General features: G+C 38.3%; 1 protein-coding gene across 6 annotated transcripts in view; it reads right to left on the bottom strand.

Annotated features, from left to right (window-relative positions):
* Positions 1-18,555, bottom strand: part of prkcbb (protein kinase C, beta b) — a 137,169-nt gene that overhangs the window by 28,924 nt on the left and 89,690 nt on the right. For all 6 annotated transcript variants that reach the window (XM_077213015.1, XM_077213014.1, XM_077213013.1 and 3 more), the window contains 7 exons: positions 17,747-17,887; positions 12,566-12,739; positions 9,881-9,972; positions 5,822-5,884; positions 4,656-4,794; positions 2,615-2,695; positions 1,984-2,091 (listed from right to left, as the gene is read on the bottom strand). In XM_077213015.1, coding sequence (XP_077069130.1) covers positions 1,984-2,091; positions 2,615-2,695; positions 4,656-4,794; positions 5,822-5,884; positions 9,881-9,972; positions 12,566-12,739; positions 17,747-17,887 — 798 coding nt within the window. The remainder of the gene's footprint in view (positions 1-1,983; positions 2,092-2,614; positions 2,696-4,655; positions 4,795-5,821; positions 5,885-9,880; positions 9,973-12,565; positions 12,740-17,746; positions 17,888-18,555) is intronic.

Genomic DNA, 18,555 nt, shown 5'->3' with positions numbered 1-18,555 from the left:
ATTTCCATTGTCCTAACTCAAACAAAATGGGTCACCAGACGGCACGCTGGGTAGATGATCAAAGCCCAGGGAAAGTCTATGTCTGTTAATCTTATGAACACACGCCCTATGCATTTATTTATTATTATTATTATTTGCGCATTACGGTAATAAGAACTGGGAAATTGATTTGAATGGTCCTTGACTTTCTTTATTTTAATGCTGTTGACAGGTTTTGTGAGATTCACCCGGATAACAGATGTATCATATCCCAACCACCACAAGATTGTACCCTCGTCCTCCACGGCACATCCCTGGCTTTCATTTTTCTACAAAACTCTTTTCTTCTTTTCTCAGCAGCCATATGCTCCACTCTGACACCGCAGTGACAAGTAGAAAGAACAGAAACATGTAAAGAATAAGCAAATAGGAGACAGCTCCCTTTCGAGCACTTTTAGGGAATATGTTATACTATTGACTGAGATGCCCCTGACATTCTGAGGCTTTTGTCTGGTTTTGTTGGGGCTTTATCTTCACATTCAAAAAACAAAAAACAAAAAAAAAACATTCATATCCTTTTTAAGCCAGCCTAGCCGGCTCTAGCAAAAGCAGGAAACTAACAGAGCTGATATCCTGGGTCCTGCCCACAGCCAAGAGTCATTGGCATTCCCACTGTGTGCCGTCTAAGGCCGTATGTTTGTGTGCTTTTATCTGCAGGAGAGAAGATCTCTCAAATAAAGAATTAGATCATGTGTACTCGCTGCTTCACCTGCCAGCGCTCGAGTGAGAGAGTCAGAGAGAGAGAGAGAGAGAGAGAGAGAGAGAGAGAGAGAGAGAGAGAGAGAGAGAGAGAGAGAGAGAGAGAGAGAGAGAGAGAGAGAGAGAGAGAGAGAGAGGGCCGTGGCGTGCATATTGAAAGGCTAGGTCAGAGGTTGTGGAATTTTTCAAGGCAGCTGAGAGCGAACTGCAATGACCACTGCAGCTATGAATAAGTGATTCATAATGCATCACATGAGGTCATATAATTACTGGACATTTTCATTCAAAGCAACTTATAGTATGTGAACTGCAGAGACAGTCACCTTGAAGCAACTTTCTCAGGGACACGCTGATGAGTTGGACTGTATCGGCACCTTCTGGCCCATGAGTCAACCTGAAATGAATTTGACCCTTTTGGGTTCACTCAGGCCAAGGGGTCAAGGTGTGGCTTGTTAGCATGACCCTTTCAGCCCCTGCCAGTAGATGCTGTAACTACTAATTCTTACTCCATTGACTGTCATTCAAAAAAGGCATGTATTCTCATGACATAAATTAATTCAATTATTTTTGAATTATGGTAACGAGAACTGGGTAAATAAAAAGTTATGTCACAATTCAATTTATATACTCTACTGTTCAAAAGTTTCGGTACGTAAGATTAAAAAAAAAAATTCTGAAAGAAGTCTCTTCTGCTCACTAAGGCTGCATTTATTTGATTAAGAATAGAGTAAAAAAAAAGAAAGAAATATTGTGAAATATTATTACAGCTTAAAATAACTGCTTCCTATTTGAATATATTTTAAAATGTAATTTATTCCTGTGATGGCAAAATAATCATTAATCCAGCCTTCAGTGTCACATGATCTTTCAGAAATCATAATTGCTGCTCAAGAAACATGAAAATAGATGTACTGCTTAATATTTGGTGCTTTAAATTTTTTCTGGGTCCTTTGATGAGTAGAATGGTTCAAAAGAATAGAAAGAACAGCACATATTTGAAATAGAAATCTTTTGCAACATTAGAAATGTCTTTCCTGTTAATTTCATGCATCCTTGCTTTAAAGAATTCAATTTTTATACATTAAAAAAAAAAAAAACTTCTAACCGCAAACATTTGAATGCCACTGTATTTGACGACCAAATAATAAAAACAATTATAATTTGAAATGTTTTGGACATTTCTCTGCAGTATGAGACAGGATTTTGGTCACTGCTTCAGGAATGTGATGTATACTGGCTGCTCACCCCTTTGCAGATGGCCACAGCCTCCTTGGACATGGATTTGGGATAGGACACATGGTGCTCCATGATGGACTGAAAAAGCTCGTCCTCATCCTCACCATCAAACGGGGGCTGTGGGAAGAGACAGAGCGAGAAGAGCGGGTGAAGGTGACAGGAAGATGCTGTTTGCTGTCACTATAAATGGTCGACAATAATAACATGGATTATGTCTCATTTGCTTGCAGTTTTCACTCGTGTTTCTTTAACATCAGAAATTTGAAAGTCATCACCATAAAAGTGCCTCTTCAAATCTTGTTTATTCAGGGAAGACTAGAGAGAATTACGACGTCCATTTGTCAGGACAGCAGCAGCAGTCTCGGCTGGAAACAATTCAGACTTTTTTCTCTAGCGTTCAAAGCTTGACTTGTTTCAGAACAATTCATAAATAATTGACTGAGCCCGATAGGCATGAAATACTTGCTGTTAGTCTCGGGAGATTTGCAGAGCGTAATTAATAAAAACTGACCTTGAGATAGCGAGAGGTGATTTACTGCAAGCAGCAGAGAGGAAATGAAACGGAGCGAATGAGAGAAGGCCGAAAAGGCACAAACCCCTTGACGTGTGCCTTCTTGATCTGGGTTGTCATAACTCTTACCTGGCCAGCCAGCATCTCGTAGAGCAAAACTCCAAAAGCCCACCAGTCCACCGACTTTCCATATGGCTGGTAAGCGATGATCTGAAACAGACACACAAGGCGTAAGGCGTAAACAGAACCAATTACAAATGGGTAACACTCCAAGGACAGCTGTAATTATTTAAATCAATCCGCACAATCACATGCTGGAGAGTTTCAGAAGCCCTGAAGTGTTCATGGTGCTTTCAACATGTGTTTTACATGCTGTAAAGTGTCTTGCACACATATGAAATAGCTAAAGCTTTGAGGACTAAGTGAACTGAACTCCTTCCACTCCTACAGCGTGTTGTGTCTGGGTTTGGGAGTGTGTTGTTGAATGAATGAATCCTTCTCAGGTTACACTTGGAGCTGTACCACGTGGTGCTCGGTGAGATGTACTTTCTATTACATGATGCTGACTCTGGGTAACATCCATTTTCTTTACTACGGGCACATGACTTGAGATGTTACACACATATGAGATGGCAATACAGTGGTTAATATTGAAAGGATGACTTTCAATAAAACAATACAAAGCTTTTCTTGGACATACTGTGTCCTGGTGGTCATTTCAAAATCATCTTTTGGCATATTTTGCTCTGGAGAAATGCCTTGGGAAAAGCTTTTCTTTGTAGATTTTTACATATCAAAAAATAAGATTCACATTTGTTAGTGAGTAAACTCATTTTAAAACATTTAACATTTACATAATGATTTATAGGTGATGTGAAACTGAATTAAGTGAGTTTGCTTTCTAAAAACAACACCGTATGAGAGAATACAGTCATTATAAAGAAAACTGCATACGCTATGTTTCTTATTTATTTTTTATATTATTTATTTTCAGGGTGTCTAACCTAGTAGTATTTTACCTGATATTTAAATTGAATTATCCACAATGTTAATCTAGAGCAGTTATATTAGATTATGTCATTATGTTAACCTAAGGATGGTCACACTTAGCACAATAAAAATGTTTTATATTATTGTTCTTTGCCATTTAACATTTTTTATATTGTAAAACCAGCAACATGTATAGTCACTAGTATTTAAATCAAAATCCTGTATTTGATTAATTTCCTTCTATTGTAGCACAGATTTGCCAACATACCTCATTAATAATCTCCTTAATAATCAGAAACTAGTTATAGAAGGAATATGTAAAGAGGTCCCTTTATATAGCGGTGCTACCATTAAAAAATGTGGTGTCTACAAAAGAGATCTATTTCAAATAAATGCAGTTCTTCTGAACTTCATATATTTTTTTTTTCCAGAATTCTTTTGTTATATATAATCACGTTTCCTCAAAAATCTGCATATTCAGCTGATTTCTGAAGGGTCATGTGACACTGAAGACTGAAATTATGCCTGAATATTCAGCTCTGACATCACTGCAACAAATTACATTTGAAAATATAATACAATAGCAAAACAGACATTTTAAATCGTAATAATATTTCACAAAATCACATTTTTTACACTATATTTTATCAAATAAATGCAGCCTTGGTGAAAAAAAGAGACTTCAAATGAAAATATATTAAAAAAAATATGACCAATCTATCAACTTTTGAACAGTAGAGTAAAAAGTACCTCCTTCAAATATTATTTTTAAATACAGTTTCTGATTAGTAATGATTTTCATTTAATGCAAGAAAAATGAATCCTAAATTTTTTAAACATTCCCCCCAACCCCCTTTTTCATTTGAATGGATCTGGTCAAATGTTTGTGAATCAGACCGAATCAGACTGAACAATTCAGACAACTAACTTCCTCATCGAGTCAGCTCTGATGTTGAAGTTTTCATGTATTATCCCAATATAAGATTAGTCTAAGTACTGACTGGTAAAGGGGGGTAGGTGTGAGACCAAGTATAGCTCTGGTGAAGCTCTGGTAGATGTACTACTGCATTAGCAAATGTCCATGAATTATACACACATGAAATATGTAGGCCACTGGCTCTTCTCTCTCATTCAATACATTGCTACACATTATCAGACATGTACCTTTCAGAGCACTTACCTCAGGGGCAATGTAGTCAGGGGTTCCACAGAAGGTCTTGGTGGTGACTCCATCAAGCATGTTCTCCTTGCACATCCCAAAGTCAGCAATTTTGATATGACCCTCCGCGTCCAACATGACGTTATCCAACTTTAGATCTCTGATGCACAAAGAGGTGAGATGAATCACAATGGAAAATGACTGTGAGAATGTGTTATTCAATGATGTCACACAACAATATTTAGCTATGTAGCTTTTTTCCTAAAGTACTTCAAACGAAATACCATATGGATACATAAATTTTAAACGATTCACAGAAAATTAATGAATTTACCAACTCTATTGCTGTATTACAATCCAGAACAATATTTAATCATCTTTCTTAAATCATGAAACTAGTCTAACAGTGCAGACTTTTGGACAAATGGCAATGAAGCATATCAAATCATTGCAATATTCATTAACTTTTTTACGTCACTAGCAAAATCATCTCAACTACCCCATTAATATTCAATACACTGGCCGGCCTATGCAGCTTTACAGGTGAGCTTGATGAAGGAGAAAAAAGGGCTTTGTAAAGTATTCATGAGTGTTGTCTGTTTGATGTGGAAACATGTTTTGTGTTAACAGACTGGATTACAGCCCTACTTCCTGTTTAGGCCATCGTCCAGGGGCTGACTTGCTACACTAGTACAATGAAAAAGAATAATGTTTTTTGTAATGTAATGAAACGCGAAACAAGCCAAAACGCTGAATTGTTTCATTAAGACGAAGGTCATGTTTAATTAATTACAACCCAAGATATCCAATATTTTTTGTCCACAAAATAATTGTGGAAAGACATATTGTGTTGTCAATGTTTCACTGGATGAATGATCGTCACTCAAACGATCATTCAGACACACAAAAACAACAGTACAATAAATTGAATGGACAGTATTTCCATCTCTCAAAGCCTTGTTTTTATTTGCTTCAAATTAAATACAGCATCGACTCGACAAATACAGATCAATTGCTATGTGTAAGCAAATGTGTTTTGTGTGTTGCTCTGGAAGCAAGTCGTCTAATACCCCAGCTGCTCTAAATACGCTTGCTGTGGCCATACTGAGCAGTCAATTGTTATCAGCAAGTCTCTTTCCACTTCTATATGTGACTAATATGTGTGTTGCTGTCTGGGCTTCACTCACCTGTATATAATGCCCTTCAAATGCAGGAAGAACAGGCCTATGGCAATTTCTGCAGCATAGAACCTAAAGACACACACACATCTGAATCAATATGAACATCAGAGCACAGGAGATGAATCAGTTTAGCTGCTTTTCTTGGAAAATGTGGATGGTCAAAAGCCGGTCAGATGGCCATTATCACAAAATAAACTCCCAACACGAAGTAGAGGGGTCTGCATAGAGTGACATCTGACCAATCAGAATCAAGTATTCCAGATATCTGCCTAAAAAGTAATAATTAAAGATGCATTTGATAAAGGTGTCTTTTCTGTTGAGATCACGGAGACTGGAGCTTTGCCCTCAGAAAAGACATAAGAGAGATTGACCAAGCCAGATATCTGTTATTATTACAAGCATGCAGTAATATTTTATTTATCAGGTGGCGTGTTTGTCTGTCCCATATTTTAGAGCAACATTTGAAGAGAATTAGCATCTGTGTTCAGTGACTAATGCAGCTGGGGGTGGAGCAGAAAAAAGGGCTCACTACAGAGCCAGATTATGTCAAAAGATAACTTCTGTTCCCAGGCCAGAGCAGCAACTAGCCTTCGGCTATCACCACTCAGAGAGAAAGAAAAACGAGAGGAGAATTTGCTAAACATTTGCAACAATTTTACAGCTTCATTTGAGCTTCATTTACAAAACTCACAGAGATTCGTCTTCCATAATTAAAGCTGTGTTATTACCATTTGCGGTAATTGTCACTAAATGGCTTTTTGTTTAAACTAGATGTTTGTGTGTATTTTGTGAATATATAGTGGCTATATATCAAGATACTGAAAGAATAGGGGAGAAGGAGCAAAGTAAGAAGAAAATCAAGAGTTCTGGTAGGTCTCTCAGCTGATCCACGTCTACCTATATGAATACGACACCTATCACAGCATCCATATACAGTATAAGCTCCTTCAGTATTATTAGCAGCTATCGCGTTTCTCAGGAGCAAATTACCCTCCTCCATCCCCAGCTCCTCCTCTCGCCCAGTCAGGATGGCATTCTGATTCCCCTTTGAATCAGACTGAATTCTTGAATTATGTTGTACATTCAAAACTTGAATTAATAATATCTGCAATACATTAATGTTGGTTCTGTTCTGTTTATCCTAACGGTGGTTATTGCTGCTCTCCCTGCTCTTATCCATGCTAGGCTGCATGGATGCGCAGGGAGTTATTGGCCACAACAGACCCATACCGCCAATCCTAACTGTATGTTAATTGTCAATTGTATTTGACTATAAAGTGGGCCTGACAGAAACAGTATTTATGTTGTCCGAGTCTGGTTTCACACTCGATTGTATCGAACCCTGGTGCATTTGGGTTCATCTTACATCAGCACACACAAAATAAAAACAGCAGAGTGATCGACACTTGGGTTTACTGTTTGTGTGTAGTATGCCATTTATTTGCTGCTCTTATTGCACTCACTCTACAAAATGACACTGCACGCTCACTTTTGCTCGAATCCAAGGTAAACCATCACACTCCTACAAGCTTTTGTTGAATTAGTGTTGAATTGGTTACTTTACTTCCCAAAAAAGTGTGAACCGAGTCCGGGTTGGTTTCACATTCCTATTCACACTCCTACATGTAGTGTCAGGTTCGGTATCCCGGTGCGCTCCAGGGTCTGCATGACAGCTTTCACATTACCGATTTTTCATGCGAACCGTGCCCAGTTTTGAACTAAACTGCTAGTGTAAAAATATGCTGTGTCTCGCAATCAAATAAGACTGACTCTCATTATTTCTTAATACATACAAATAAAAGCCCCTTACTGTGTTCCATACAACCATTGTGGGATTTTGCATGTGGAAACCTGGATCTACTCTACTACCAAAAGCCAAAACATGCCGCAATCATTGTAATGCTGCAATCAAGCAGGTCCTCCAAGTCATTGGACGCTTATAATCACCCTGACCTTTGAACTGTGCTACGCTTCATATCCAACACATTGACAATGTGGCTCTCCTCCATAGAGACAGGCTAATTCTTTATGATAAAGGGCAGAAAGCAAGCTGAAAGCAAAGCAAATAGAGATGAAGCTTGTTAGATGTGGAGACAGAACGCGGTTCTGAGAAAAGATTGCCGCAAAGGTCAGCTCAGTCATCTACTGCCAAGGTGCCGTCCATACTGAGATCCTCCTCAAACGCCTGTCTATTTGCCGTTGGTTCTTTCTTTCTTCAAATTAGTTACAGGGTGGTTCACAGGAATTTCAGCTTGTATGTGATGACTTTAAATGAATTCAGGCATCAGACTATGTCACTTGCGATTGTGCAAAATTCTCCGGGTTCACTTTATTAGTAGGAGAACTAGTTTACCTCGAACCTTTTACTTATCTAATACTAATTTTAAACTAAAAAATTGAATGTAAGAGTAGGGGTGTGCGATATTGACTTTTCAAAAAAACCCATTTTCTTAGATTCTGTCGATAATAATAATTAGACAATATTCTGAGCGTGCTGGTACCTTGGCTGGTCTAGGTCTGTCATGGACCACTAAATTCCCAGAGCTCATATTCATTCATATTTCATATTCAGTGTGGTGGTGGTGGTTAGTTCACAGCAGTGACAGACATTAACATTTCATTAAGGGGTGTTATTTACCCCCTTAAATTGATTTCTAGGGGCATTATGACCTTTTTCTAGCCTTATTAGATATTAGTACAGATCTTCTACGTCAAGGTCTTACATTTAATCAATAAATATTATATAATAAGACAATATAGGGCTATTACCAATAGAATTAAATCAGAATCAACAAAATGCAAAAGTTCATGTGACTGATTCATTCAGGAACAAAGCAAGTGACTGTCTTCAAGAGTCATTGAATTATTGACTCATCAGATTTGTTTAAAGCACATGACTCATTCAATAATGAAGCACCGCTATGCGTTGCTAGATAACACACGTTGGTTAATCTATGGTTTTGTTTAGAACTATTTTAATTGATGAAATCGTGCAAATACAGACAATACTAACAATATTGTGTCTAAAATATAACTCACAATATTATCTTCTTGTTTATTGAACTGTTGATCATGCTGATGAGCACATTCCTGCTGATATTTGGGAAAACGGCACTGTTGCTCATGTGATGTTGCTAAATTATGGTATAAATATAAGACATAAACTCACACAGGGGCATTTTTGCCCCCATATCTTGAATTTTGGGGTCATTCTAACTGCATTCTTCTAGGTTACTTCATGCACTGAAAGCGAGCACTATCAAGTGTGTGTGTTGGGTTTTTGCAAAATGGCCACTGATAATGTCATCTCGCACATTGTTAAAACAACAATTACTTTATTACCATAGATTAAACATATTGCACAAATAAGCATTATATTTTTCATCCCATCTGCCTCAACTCAACACCTCAACAAACCACAGGGGGAGAGATGAATACATCTGCAGAAATAGAGATAAAAGAAAAAAAGAAGAGTGAAAGAGAAAGTCAAAGATGGGGAGAGCAGGTTCACCTGGCTTTCGTACACCTAATTACAAATTATGCTGAGTAGACACCTCATTTCTCCAACAGGAGGGCACTGAGGAAGAGGAGGAGGAGCGACAGCAGAAAGAGTGGCCCAAACTAGTTTGAGGTCACTTAAGTGACAACACTGCACAGCGGGAATTTTTTTCTGCCCTTTGAATGTCCCTCCTTTCTCCCCATCATCCAACAATAACAAGGAGAGCTCCTGTTCATTCTACACTATGTGCTAGCTAAATTACATTCAACTAACAGACACATATGGTGAGCTCATCAATGACCTAATCAATGTGCTCATCGATTAACTAATCGGTGAGCTGATGGTGAAATAAACAGTTAGCTGATTGAACAGCTTATCAGTGAGTTCAACTGTGAACAAGTTCTGTGAAGTCAACATTTAACGTTGGTGAGCTCACTGGCCCTTTTTCCTCAAAAGAATCATTGGTCAGTAACGTTTTGCTTTTGATTTGACTCTGAAAATGCCCCGTTTTGCAGTGTAGCCACTTGATGACGCTATGCGGAGACAGAGATGAGAGCTGTACTCACACAGCGTGGGGCTCCTTAAACTTCCCGACCTGCTGGATATGGTACATGAGATCCCCACCATTGATGTATTCCATGACAAAGTACAGGCGGTCCTGAAGACACAGAGACAGTAGGTTAAGAGACAAATACAGGACAGCTGAGAATAGATGACAGAAGTCAAGTTTTTAAGTCCTTAGTTCCCTCTGCTCATTGTCCGTGTGCCATTATGTTTGGGTGGTTGTACTATTATTACTCTGCAGTCTCCAGCATTTTACTATTTTGATTGTAAATAAAAGCTTTTCTGTGGCATACGATTACTGCAGCCACATTGTTACAGGTTCTTGGTTTATTTTGAATTGGACAGGACAAAAGTAATAATTTACAGTAATTCAGTAACTGTAGAGATATTCTGTTTTTGATTCACTAAATGAAAAGAAAAAGCTCATAAGCGTCATTAATTTTGGAATTTGACGAAATTAGTCATGCTGCATGTTTTTGATTTATTGACATTCAGGTATCTGACAACAATAAAGAAACAGAACAGTTCTGCAGAGTGGTTCATAACTGTTTGACTCAGGAATTGGATTAAACTGGTCACGCTGTATATTTTTGATTAATAAGAGTCATTAATTTGGAAATTGGATGGGTTTAGTCATGCTATATCTATCTATCTATCTATCTATCTATCTATCTATCTATCTATCTATCTATCTATCTATATATTTATATATATATATATATATATATATATATATATATATATATATATATAGGTTTACTGTCACTCAACCCCCTGCAAAAAACATTTACTGTTAGTGACCCATAAGACATTTTAACGCATTCCACATACACAACTGCACATTCACAAACAAGTACACACGAGACAAATCCCAGGGGCCAAAATCCAGGGATCAACACACACTGGACATCTTCATATCTGCAAGTTTCAGACACATTTTCCCTGGGCTCCATTTTATTGGCTTTCTTCCTGTAATGATGAGGCTTATTTTGCATCAGTTGCGGGTGGTGTAATTTCCTGCAGTGGTGGTGCTGTGTGTTTGTTTGTGTGTATGTGTATGTGTGTGATGGTCATTGGAATTAGAGTCAGGGAGGATTAAGAGACTGAAAGTGATGAAGAGTGCGAGAGGGACAGGGACTGCTAGGCAGCAGTCTTAAAGGAGGTCCCATCACTGTCAGGAAGGAAAGAGGGAGGGCAGGAAAGAGTCTTTACCTCACTCCACTACACACCAACTACCTAAACCCCCAGAACTACAACACATCACCATACAAAACCAAACACACACACACACACACACACACACACACACACACACACACACACACACACACACACACACACACACACACACACACACACACACACACACACACACACACACACACACACACACACACACACACACACACACACACACACACACACACACACACACACACACAGACACACACAGACACACACACCTGACTTACTCCTCATTCCCCATTATAGGCTTGAGGATAATCTACATGACTGCAGCTGTTTGGCTGTCAAATTCCTCCTGTGACTGATCCCCCTCCATAAAGAAATCCCCTCCCATCACCCCGCTTGGGTATCTTGCCACTAACCAGGCTTTATTTGCTCTTAACGAACGTGCGTGCGAAGGAGGAGATGATTTAGAGACGTAGGGTTGTTTGAGATCCAATGCGTTTCCAGAAAAATCAGGCATAAAAGAACTTTAGCCGCACGACGTCACAATCTTTTCCTCCCCCATAGTCTCATTGGTTTCTGACTCAGTACTCTCTATCCTTTGACTCTCATTTCCTGTCTCGATTTCTTCGTCTCTTGCTATCTTGCTGTCGGTGACAGGGGCTCATGCGGCGCTCAGTAGGATGTGGAGAGACGGCGATGCTGCCTGTCACAGCTCTGCTGCGGCCACAGATGAGTGTGTGGCGCGCTACCCCACTGTGAGCATGTCGACATTCACATGACCACACACACACACCATTCTTGTCGATGTACAAATGACTGCAGTCTCTAAGCACCGTGTGGGGGATGGGAGGGATGGATTCAAGTGTGTGTGTGTGTGTGTGCACACGTGTGTGTATGTTTGGTCAAATGCTACAAAATGAAAGAATACGAAGTGACATGTGCCCATGTTTATGCTTATGTCAAAGAAGAGATGAGAAGAGAAAAGATGAAAAGAGAACATGTGAGATGAGACTACAATAAAAGAGACAAGAACAGAAGAGACAAGACTACAATATAGGAGAGGCGAGAAGAGGGAGGTGGGAAAAAAAGAGAAGAGACCAGATGAGAAGAGACGAGATGAGTAGAGGCAAGAAGAGATGAGAATATCAGAGGTGAGACGAGAAGGAATGAGAAGAGATGAGAGAAAAGTGGAGAAGAGACGAGACAGGAAGAGGCGAGAAGAGACAAAGAAAGATGAGACGAGAAGAGAATTGCAGAGGTGAGACGAGAAGGATTGAGAGAAAAGATGAGAAGAGACGAGACAAGAAAAGACGACATGAGAATAGAAATGGTGAAATGAGAAGGAATGAGAAGAGATGATAGAAAAGATGAGAAGAGATGAAAAGAGACGAGAAGAGAAGAGGCGAGAAAAGACGAGAAGAAAGAAGAGACCGAAAGAGAATAGCAGAGGTGAGATGAGAAGGAATGAGACCAGACGAGAAGAGAAGCTGTAGTACCATGGTCTGAAAGCAGGAGTGCAGATGAGTGAGGAAGGGGGGTTTTCCTGACAAGGCCAACACTCTCTTCTCCACCATAGTGCATTCAACATCATCATCCTGGATTACCACATCCTTCTTCAGGATCTTTATGGCATACAGCTCATCTCCACCCTTCTTCTCGGCCAACATCACCTACAAAAAGACAAACACAGAGAGTGAAGGTAGCAGGGATACTCAGAGTTATGTAACCAAACACATAACCAAAGCATTTGTGCAAGCAAGCAGGAGAAAATGAGCAAAGCAACACCGTAACACAGCACATGAGCTTCATTTTTCAGCAGTACATACACTGGCATTTGACTGCAGATCAATACAGCACTCATTCTCAGCATGTTTAGAGCACGTTAGACCAGAGAACAGCTGCCGCTGGGACAGAGATGATATACAAAGACGAGGAGAAATGTCGGACAGAAGAGACAAAGCTCTCGCGCCAGAGTGAGGACAATAAGGAGTAGATTTGAGCGGGAAATCATGAGGAAATCATGATGGATGGGAGCGCAGATTTTAGGATTGAGCTTAAAAGCACATGCACTAAAGAGAATAAAAGAGATAACTAAAGAGGAAGAGAGACAAAAAACGGAAGAAAAAGAGGGAGAGAGGTGAAAGAGTAGAGAGAAAGACTGCAGTGAGCAAAGGAGCAATATAAATTAGGGAAGATGAAATTAAAAAAGTGAGGGAGTGACACGGTTAATATCATATAATATAAGGTTAAAGGATAAGTTCGGCGTTTTACAGGTAAAGCCCTGTTTTAAGATCGTTTCTGATGAAATCGAACGGTTAAGATTAAAATTTGGACACATGCTGCTGTCCCGAGAATTTTAGGTTTTTGTGTTAGCACCCCCCCACCTATACAATGGTTCAATTTCATCAGAAACGATTTTAAAACAGGGCTTTACTTGTATAACGCCGAACTTACCCTTTAATAAAGTTAATATTGTAAATTCTATATATAAAAAAGAACAAACATTTTACAAACAAACCTAATCTAAATACATTTTTCAAACATAACATTAAAACAATGTAAACACAATAAAAAAAAGTCTAATTAAATGCATTTACTTTTAAATTGTTTTAAATTGTCAACATATCAAATACTATAATTAAAGCTAAACTAAAGGAAATATACTAAAACAAATTACTAAAACTAAATTATAGGGTGAAAATAAAATATGAAATAAAAGAAAAAAAAGCTATTTGAAAAAACAAATAAAATAAATTATAATAAAAAGGACATCCTCAACTACAATACCAGTGAGCAGAGAGACGTCTGTTAAAACATCTGTTACCATACAAACAAAATGAAACATAGATGACCTTGCCAAAAATGAAATCAAACAGCTCTCAATAACTACCAATAAATGATTAACAAATAAAAGCACATTTAGCCTTCAAGTTTCACTTTCTACAGTACATTGCATCCATATGCAAATTAAGTATATTTTTCAGTATAGAGAGACAGTAGTTGAAACGTTTTCAAAACTGTAACTTTCCAGCTACTTTTTTCAAACAAAAAGCACACTAAAGCAGTAAACTAAGGCAGTATTCTCTCTCCGTATATATGTAGAGCAAGAACAATTGATTCTTTGCAGTAAATCTGTTCATGAAAATAAAACCAATTTAAAAACATATTAACAGATATGAGTTCCTGGGTGGCATTGTAGGTTTTTTTTATTTAGCAAGTTGTTTTTTCAAGTTGTGGAAAGAGTAGCAGCATGACCATAGCATAACTATTAAGGAGTATCTAATAGCTTGGAAAGCTACAGATTTAAATTATCTTCTCCAACACAGTTAGTGTGCATGTGTGTGTGTGCGCACGTGATGCATTTAAACCCAATTCAATATGCCTGACACAGCCGCAGCACTTCTTGTCACCAAACCAATAACGCTTCATCAGTGTGTGAAACCATCTCTCAAATAACTCTCCTCATTCTGCTTCAAGGTGACAGAGAAAATCCTGACAGAGGAAGAGTAATGCTTAAAGAAACACTACGGACAGTCTGACTCTGCTTTTTAGCTCTCTGTTGCAAATAAATGCACATATTGAAATGAGCAGAGTTATTTCAGTGTAAAGGCAGCCCCAGATGGACACCTTGTGACTGGCGATGGGAATAGAGAAACGATACACTTCAACATTACAGAGGACACCATCTGCTCCTTACAGGCTCTACATCCTAACACACACACACACGCACGCACACACACTCACTCTACTCTGGCAGCATCGCAAGCAGGTTATGTCCATTCCAACGCATTCATTACTGCTGCATACCTGTTTAGAAAAATGCACATCAAACAAAAGGTACACGACTACACACAGTGTTTCAAAGTCTCAAGGACATTGTCAGCTAGTGCAGCCACACAACAGTCTTTGTTGGATGAGAACTGCTCCAGAATCAGCATATTCAAGGACAGAATCTGATCAACTGTGTCTCCAACTGTGAGATCTGCATCAAACCCATAATCACACAACTGAAAGTTTCATGAAAGTGCACATTTGTCATCCTTTCAAGTTCCCTCTCCCATTCACACTTAATTTTCTTATTGAGCATCAAGTAAAAATATCCTTAAAAACAAGACTAATACTAATTGAGAAGTAAAATCGCATAAAATAAAAGGGGTCATCAATTGAGAAATCAAATTTTCCTTGACCCTTTGACACATAAGAGTCATTGTACTAAAAAACATTTCCCGTAAGTTTCAGAACTCAAAACTTCTTGAATTAAGTTTATTTGTATTACTCCATGGAAAAAAAACCCTCACTTAATTTAGCAAAAGTTATCCTTAAAGCTACAATACGTAACTTTTTTCGCCGCTAGGGGTTGCTAACCTCTTACGCTAACCTCTCTAAAGGAGTAGGTTGATGATGCATACGCGGAATTATGGAACTTGCCGTCATACTGATGGATCTAATATGGATGAGTGAATACATTGATGTTTATAACATGACTGTGGTATGAAGCAGGGCGCGATTGATAATGAGAGACAGATATCAACACTACATGCTAGTCCCGCGGATATAAAGGAATAAAGACATTTCATTCTACCAAACAACCCAAAAGTGCTGAATTAATACTCAGACAGGTCAGTTTATTTGATTAATTAAACTTGTGAGGCAACGCAGCGCTGTTTCACTTGGTCTACACTATCACACTAACCTGCATTTGAGTGTGTTGAAAGTTATAATGTTATTCTATGTGTTAGTTTGTTGGCTATATGAGACTAGCAGTACTAGATCAACATTAGAATAACATACTGATCATATTCTAATATTTCATCATGTTGAGCTATATGACATTGATTAGTTTTATGTACATTTGCTCACCTGTTTTATAAAGTACATGCAAGAGCGGCATCTCTGTCAAGTCGAAGTTAGTCGGGGACGATAAGTTCTCGAAAACGCCACGCCGATATTGATCCTCGTTTTAGTTCTCCTTTTGTCCCAAAGTCTGCTTGCCATGGTCCATAATGTTTGAATGAAACCATAACAGCACGAGCACGCCGCTAGACGTAACACTATTGTCCACGTCTGTCACCATGGTTACTATGGCAGTACAAGTGGAAACCAGGGAAACGTGGATATTACGTCATTGACAGGCGACAATGACCAGGGACGAGCCATTATTTAAAATCGGAATTTTTCTGAAATTAAAAATCTTTTGTAACTTTTGGGATATTGTAAGTACCCAAATGCAGGAAATATATCACACTATGCAAGTGATTTTTGGATATTTTATTACAAAAATCTTACATATTGTACCTTTAAAAAGCATCTGCCAATAAAAAGGCTTCAGACAAAAAAAAAAAAAATACTTCAACTATTTTATCTATTTGAGATTTTAGCAGCTACTGCTGTGTGTTGTGATGAAGGAATGTTTTAGTATAGACTGAAAGAATATGTTTAAAAAAACACATTTTATACTTCTATTTACTACAAAGTAGCTCCAATTTGATGTTGTCACTGTAGTTATCCTGATTGTATGCAACAATATTTAGAAATAAAAATATACAGTACAGGGCTGGGCGATATATAAAAAAAATGTGATATCTCGATATTGTCAAAAATTTTACGATATATATCTCGATATGCTTTTAAATAATATCAAAAACATGATTTTCTTTTGCCCCCATTGAAAAAACAACAAAAATAAATTTAGATAGAAAAGCTTTTGTTACCAAGTAAATACAAAATGTTTAGTGTAGATTTAAGCAGATAAAAAAAAATGTAGACCAAGTGATCACTTACTGCTTTTTATTAAATTAACACATGTAAATAAAATGTGTCAGACTGATGTAGGGTTCGCCAATAACTTAACCTTCAACCATTAAAGACAGACCTACTTTGACCTACTGCTACTGCTACAAGGTTGTAAATCGATGGTATAAGCTTTGTTGAAGCGACTAGCCAGCATTATTTCTACTTATTTTTTAAAAGTTGGGTGGAATTCCTGGTGAAGAACGACATTACCCATGATTCTGCAAAATAATCTACACTAATCAGAGAATCGGAACCCTGAGAATAACGTAGAGTCAGTAACCCTACATTCCATATACATCAACATCTTTAATTAACAGTTTTATTTTTCTCCATTGCTTTTAATTAGATTGTCATTTACAATGCTTCACTGTACTGTTGACCTTTCCCTCATTAAAGCTGTTGAGTTCTGGAAAACAAATACTGATTTTTTTTAAATTGCAAGTTGTGGCTGACGTCACCACTGACTTTCCAATAGTCTATGAGATTGAAGAGAACCTCAGATTCATGTATACAGACATTTGTGCCTGATGTTTGGTTGCAGCACCAAACTGGACAGGTCAGACCACGTCTGTCGTGATGTGGACGACATCAAACGAGTCTCAGCTAATGATGCTGACAGAGGTCTAGCACTACACCTCAACATATCAATATCATTTTAAAAATCCTGTTGCTATAGCAACTGGCAGCAGCTGGAACATGAGCCTACATGAGAAAGCCCACTCACCCTCCTATCTCCCCTCTTGCTGTCTTTTAGTCCTGCTCCCCAGTAATCTTAGTTGTTTAGAGTGACCTCACAGCTCAAGATTACCTGCTGCTCAAGGCACAAGTGAGCCTACCTGATGCACACAGAGAGAAACAGAGCGAAAGACGAGGGCGAGAGTTACCTTTCCAAAGCTACCCTTGCCCAGCACAATGAGAAAGTTGAAGTCAGACAGTTTCATGCGGTCCCGGTTGCCATTGCTGTCGAATTTGGAGATGGCATTGGAGGAAGAGCCGTCTGTTTTGCTGGGACCAATTTTAGCTCTCTGTTGGGAAAGAGCAAAAAGAAACAATAAGCGTGTGTTAGTTTGGGGTCAGACACACACACACACACACACACACACACACACACACACACACACACACACACACACACACACACACACACACACACACACACACACACACACACACACACACACACACACACACACACACACACACACACACACACACACACACACACACACACACACACACACAGACACACAGACACAAACACAAACACAACTGTTTGTCTAGCACGCTGGCGACTTTCATTTGACTTCTATTGTTTTTATACTGAGCCAATAATATTTTCTTTCCCCTACTCCTAAAACCAACCGTCACAGTAACTTAGGGACGACGCACCAATATTAAAATTCTTGCTGGTAGCAATAAGCTGATAATTATTTTCATGTTATGGCTGTAAATGGTCAATTAAATTATGCACTATATTTTCTAAATAAATAAACGTATTAATAACTACTAAAACCAACCATTTTAAATGCTACAAGTGAATCTGGGCAACAAATTCAGTATGATAAATGGATATTAATTTTGAGATTTGTTAAAGATTTTACAGTTTACATTTAACAGTTATTAGTTTTTTTCAATTAGTATTGTTTTCAACATTCAGTGACTGTTAGATGAAGGAAAATATAATCTACATTTA

Source organism: Siphateles boraxobius, unplaced genomic scaffold, assembly GCF_051911475.1.
Source record: "Siphateles boraxobius isolate OS27281-9 unplaced genomic scaffold, OSU_SipBor_1 66, whole genome shotgun sequence".
Classification (NCBI taxonomy): Eukaryota; Metazoa; Chordata; class Actinopteri; order Cypriniformes; family Leuciscidae; genus Siphateles; species Siphateles boraxobius.
Note: the sequence above shows the minus strand (reverse complement) of the source record. Positions and strands in the feature narration are given on the sequence as shown.